The 5053-nt window shown below is 57.4% G+C and overlaps 2 protein-coding genes across 2 annotated transcripts in view; one reads left to right on the top strand and one right to left on the bottom strand.

Annotated features, from left to right (window-relative positions):
* The window catches only part of TRAVEDRAFT_172795 (fatty acid hydroxylase), a gene marked incomplete at its 3' end in the record, with an annotated part of 4639 nt that extends 4349 nt beyond the window's left edge, over window positions 1-290 (top strand). Inside the window, exons 20-21 of the mRNA XM_008044170.1 lie at window positions 26-83; window positions 138-290. Coding sequence (XP_008042361.1) covers window positions 26-83; window positions 138-290 — 211 coding nt within the window. The remainder of the gene's footprint in view (window positions 1-25; window positions 84-137) is intronic.
* TRAVEDRAFT_30984 (Het-C-domain-containing protein) lies at window positions 240-4348 on the bottom strand. The gene is made up of 22 exons (XM_008043622.1): window positions 4239-4348; window positions 4139-4181; window positions 3973-4085; window positions 3893-3917; window positions 3802-3840; window positions 3705-3740; window positions 3581-3643; window positions 3444-3521; window positions 3335-3389; window positions 3141-3274; window positions 2898-3087; window positions 2826-2842; window positions 2497-2770; window positions 2413-2439; window positions 2301-2354; window positions 2226-2248; window positions 2074-2160; window positions 2001-2021; window positions 1904-1942; window positions 1802-1849; window positions 1662-1747; window positions 240-1603 (listed from the first exon to the last, which is right to left on the bottom strand). The coding sequence occupies exons 1-22, from the start codon at window positions 4340-4342 to the stop codon at window positions 595-597; spliced, it is 2565 nt and encodes an 854-aa protein (XP_008041813.1). The 5' UTR covers window positions 4343-4348; the 3' UTR covers window positions 240-594.
* Between the last annotated feature and the right edge of the window lie 705 nt (window positions 4349-5053).

Raw genomic sequence — 5053 nt, 5'->3', positions numbered from 1 at the left:
TCCCCCCCCCCCCCCCCCCCCCTAGTCGTGCTTGGCAAGACCGCACACTTGTCAGGGGAGCATATGATCATCACAACGCGAGGGTGAGTGATCTTCCTGGAACGGCTTTGCGTATCCTTGCTTACCGTGACGTTCAGCTCTTCACTTGCGGTTCCGGCAAGATGGCACTGGGCGTAAAGAAGGTGCTCACGCAGATGATCAAGGAGTCGCGCGACTGTTCAGATGAGGAGGCCGCGATGCTCTTCGAAAAGGCCATTCAAGGTCGCTACGCAACCGATATCTTCGAATAAGATTTGAGGCATGCATCGCTCGTCAGTCACGAAATAGAAACACCCAAATGACGATGGACCACACACCACGAATAGTTACACTTCACGAAAGTCTACCATTCCCACTCGAGTGCTCCGAATGACCAATAAGGGATGGAACTTGCTATTCGACTCCTGCTTTGCTACACATTCCACAGTACAACATACACTTCGAGCGGAACCGTTACAGCACTGCTACATACTGATAAACAAGACAACACCCATGGTTCATCCTGCCCAGTCTCATCCATCAAGAACGTACACTTTCTCTTTCCATCCTATCGCCTCACCACCCGAAGGGCCTGTCATTGCCATACCCGCCCGGCGGCGGAGGCGGTCCCCCAGGCCCAGGCATGTCAGGCCCAGGGAACCCGAAACCAGCCGGGGGACCAGGTGGCGGTCCACCCGGTCCTCCAGGCGGGGGAGGTCCGCCGTATGGCGGGTACCCTCCTCCACCCTGTCCGGGGTAGCTCGACTGTCCAGGGTAGCTGGATTGCCCGGGATACACACCGTCCGCCTGTGGGAACCCATACGAGGGCGCAGGCGGGGCGGCGTAGCTCGGCGAGTATCCTGGCATGGGCTCGGGGGGACCGCCGTGTCCGTGTCCATGTCCATGTCCGTGGCCATGCCCGTGTCCGTGCGGCGGTGGAGGACCACCGGATGCGGGAGGGAACGACGGCTCGTTTGAGTAGCTTGAGGCGCCGGGGTACGTCGAATGGGAAGGCTGGGGCGGCGCATGCGAAGGCGCGTGCGCGCTGGGCTGCGACTGCCCAGGGCTGTAGTACGACGCTGCCTCGCCGCTCGACGGCAACGGCGAGCCTCCATACCCTCCCACGCTCGGCTCCGGCGGGCCTGCACCAGGAAACCCAGGTGCATGTGGGGCGCTATCGTGCCCGCCCTCCCGCCTGCCACCCTGCCCGCCCGTGAACTGGTTCAGGAACGATGACGCCTGGCCGAAGGGGGTGTTGCTGGGCGGCCCACCGGCCTGTCCCCCGCCGAGCTTACCCATAAGGGACTGCGCCTGCGACATACCCGGCACCTGATTGAGATAGCCACCGATCTGGTGCTGCGCCTGTACACCTGCGTTCTGGGCATATCCCTGCGGGGCGTGGTTGTGGGTACCACTGCCGGGCGCGGCGGAGAGGCGGATGTTCTCGTGGTTGCGCACGGCTTGCTTGGTGAGGCGGCGGAGTACCTCGTGTTGTTGTCCGCCGAGGCCCTGTACCCAGCGTTGCATGTACTCGAGCATCTCTCGTTGGATATGGGAGTTGCGGTCGTGGAAGTCGGGGTGGAAGCTGGGGAAAAAGTAGTGAGCTGGTATGTAAGCGGTCGGTATGGAGGCGGGAGACGTACAGGCACTGGAGGATGTCCTCGGTAACCTGGCGAACGTTCACAGAACCGTCGTCCCAGGCCTTGACGACGAGGTTGGCGGTATAGGTCTATTATAGAGTGAGTATCGCGTGTCTGTATTGCGCATGAGTAGGCAATCGTACGAGGATGATCTTGCCCAAGTTTCCAGCACACTCGTTAAGAATCAGGTTCTGTACAATTAGTCAGCGAGCCAAATCTTCAAAGGGAAGCCGAGAGATGCTTACGAAATGATCCTTGCTCAAGAACGAGTGAGTCGGATCTGACTATATGCGCAGTCAATATGTGCGTCCACTTAGTGTGTGAGGGTCAGAAGGAGCTTACAGCTCTAGGGTCGTTGAAAACCTTCAAGGTGGTCAGTACACAGAACAAAAAGCGCTGCAAGCAATTGATATACCTCATATTGATCATTGCTGTCGATGACTTGGCCCGATGCAGCCATGAGCCCGTTGGTCGCCTGCTTCATGAGTGGCTTAAGGAACGGCTACGGAGGATGCGTGGTCAATATGCCTCGTCCTTTCCAGGTGGAAAATATTATTTTCGACATACCTCGAGAGTGGTGTAGATGAACACTAGTTGCAAACGTCAACACAATGTAGCCACGGGCGACTTAGTTAGACGTACCAGAGATAGAGTCCATGAGCTTCTCAATCAGGGGCCCGAGCCCGGGGATCTTCTCTGTATTCAGCGTTCTGTTAAGCTTCAACCGCAAGTTAACATTGGCGAGGAAACCCACCGATCGTCTTCTCGATCTTCTTCACGACTATACCCACAAACCGTCAGCGCAGAACATCGTGCACCACGCCCATATAACACCCACCGGAATCGCGGAACGACAGCACCTGCCACAGTACCGCGTGCATCTCCTGCGGGCTCATGTCCTCGGGGCGCTTCCCGCCGGGCTGCGACGGGCCCGCGCGGATGCGCTCGACGCTCTCCATCTCGCGCGCGGCTTCCTGGCCTTCGGACCCGGGCAGCTTGAACAGTAGCGAGCGGAGCGTGTCCGCGGGGGAGGGCCCAGAGTTCGCCTGCGAGATAGACTTTTCACGGGCTTTGTCGAGCTCGGCGTTCAGGTCTGTCACGGATGCTTGACTCTGTGCGAGGGGTCAGGCCGACGGTAAGCGAGTGAGCATGTTGGGAGGAACGTACGATGTGGTCGGTGGCCTCTGTACGCGTGAAAGTGGTGACTATATGCGCATACAACCATGCTTGACCACGTACCTCCTAGTAGACTGTGGATGAAGTCGCTGGATCCGAAGGTGCCCGTGACGAGCGGGGCAACGTGTTTCCCATTCTGCGCCTGGATCCTCACCTGGTCTCCGACGTGAACGAAGATATCAGGGTGGCCCATTGATGCTAGTGCGAGCTCGCAAAAGTTGGAGTGAGCCGGGAAGTCCTCCAGGGTGTGGAGCTGGATTGAAATGTCGTTAATCCATGACACACACTGTCAAGGGTCATACGTACAGCTTGTCCAAGGAGACGGTAAGCTTCGTAGAGATCTTGCTTGGCCCCGCTCGAGCGCGCTTGGCGACCAAGGTAGATGCACCGCTCGAGCGTGCGCCGTACGAGGGCCTTGGATGTATCCCACTGACCGTTCTCTGAGGCATATATGTTAGAAGGAAGGCTACACGGCATGTCACCTATCAAAGGTCATTTACCGTTCGCGATGTAGTTCTTCATCCCGGTGCGGGGGTCGACCTCCAATTCCCTAGGCTATATTCTCGACCGTCAGAGGCAGCCATCCTGGCGTGAAGAACGAAGACATACGTCTACGGGAGGACGCAGCTTAGGGTGGTACTGTCTGGCGTTGTCCGGGTACCCCTTCGGGTTGTCAATGTGCTCAGTCTGGACATGTATGAGCTACGAGTGGAGAAACACGGCACGGGCTGCGCGCATATACGCACGGGGAGGTAAACACCGAGACGCTCTTCGGTGACTTCGAATTCGTTCGTAGCATAGCCATGTGCCTGCCAGACGCGAGCGTTAGAACATGGGTAGTAGGCAACTTCAGCTTGGAATGCCGCGCACCATGAATCCTAGGACCATGCACAGGTTGATGATCGTCTGGGAGGGCAGTACCAATAAATACAGGGAGCGGTAGGGGTGTTCGCGGGAGTGAACGGACCTGGATCTGCAGCTTCTGGAGACCTGCTACATCAACGGCCTGTGGCGTACCTCAGTCACTCGTCTGTGCGTCCATATGAATATGAGCGTACCTGGCTGTAGTCTCGCAACCAGTTGCTAAAGCCCATATAGATGAGCTTCCTGGTCGCAAGACATCGTATAGTAAACGCACCCAAAGTAGACACGTTTAATGTCGAGCCCGCCAAATTTAGACCCCCCTTTGCCTATCAGGGCACCCAGTGCAAAACCTCCGGCTTTCTTCGCTACCTCGCCGAGTGTGTCTTCCTGCGACGATCATTAACATCACGTTTCCGGGAGTTCGTGCCGATGCAGCTCACAATATCGCCATGACGGAACGCCTTGCCCTCCAAGAAAGCGAAACTGGAGACATGCGGGCGGATTAGCCTGATGAACGCGATCGGCGATTGCTCGACTTGCCTTGGAATGTTTCCGGCACCAAACGCGTATACTCCTTCAGAAGGAACGCAGAGAATAATTATACATAGCAGCAAGAGCAATATATACGCGTGGTTGGTGGGCATGCCTGAGCAGATGGTCGTCGTAAGAGAGAGTATGCAGAGCCCGGGTCGCCTGCGCTTGATTCGATATATGCAGTACGATGGCAGTACTCGGACGCCACAGCGCCATGACGTCAGCAGCCAATCAGCGCACGCCCGCTGTTGCATCGGAGCTGCGTTATTGACAGCCCGCCACCCGCACATGCTTTCGGAGTTTGGAGCGCGGAAACGCCGCCACACATCGGCGTCAGTGCGCGCCTAATAATTTGTTGCATTGCTCATCGCACCTCGACCTCACTCGCACACGCCTCCTCGGCCTCACTCTCCACGTCCTCGGCATACACGGTTCGTACCCTCGTCGTCTGGCGCGACGTGCTCAGCTCACAGACGCAGTCTCCCTCGCAGTCCCTCATGATGACCAACAACACGTCTGTCAATCCCTCGGAAGTCGGCTGGCAATTCGTTCCTCAGTACTACACCTTTGTCAACAAGCACCCCCACCGCCTCCACTGCTTCTACAACAAATCCTCCACTTTCATTCACGGTACTGAGGGCGAGGACGGCAAGCCCTGTTTCGGCCAGCAGGTGAGTTACCAATTGGGTTCTCGCTTCCGACGCGTCTTGCCACTTTTACGCGCCCGAGTCCGAGTGGCATCTGTCCTACCACTCTTCGTCCCCTACCCGTCCTCCGGAGAAGCCACTCTTCGCACTTTAGTTCTTTTTCTGCGTAGTGGG

The sequence above is a fragment of the Trametes versicolor genome (assembly GCF_000271585.1).
Source record: "Trametes versicolor FP-101664 SS1 unplaced genomic scaffold TRAVEscaffold_10, whole genome shotgun sequence".
Lineage (NCBI taxonomy): Eukaryota > Fungi > Basidiomycota > Agaricomycetes > Polyporales > Polyporaceae > Trametes > Trametes versicolor.
The sequence above is the reverse complement of the archived record's forward strand: the minus strand, read 5'-3'. Positions and strand labels throughout refer to the sequence as shown.

Excerpts from the sequence above, each read along its gene's own strand:
- TRAVEDRAFT_30984 (XM_008043622.1), bottom strand. The coding sequence starts at position 4,342 with ATGCCCACCAACCACGCGTATATATTGCTCTTGCTGCTATGTATAATT. Across the intron at positions 1,943-2,000 it reads TTTTCAACGACCCTAGAGCT|TCAGATCCGACTCACTCGTT; the intron begins GTAAGCTCCTTC and ends CTGCGCATATAG. Across the intron at positions 1,850-1,903 it reads TCTTGAGCAAGGATCATTTC|AACCTGATTCTTAACGAGTG; the intron begins GTAAGCATCTCT and ends CTAATTGTACAG.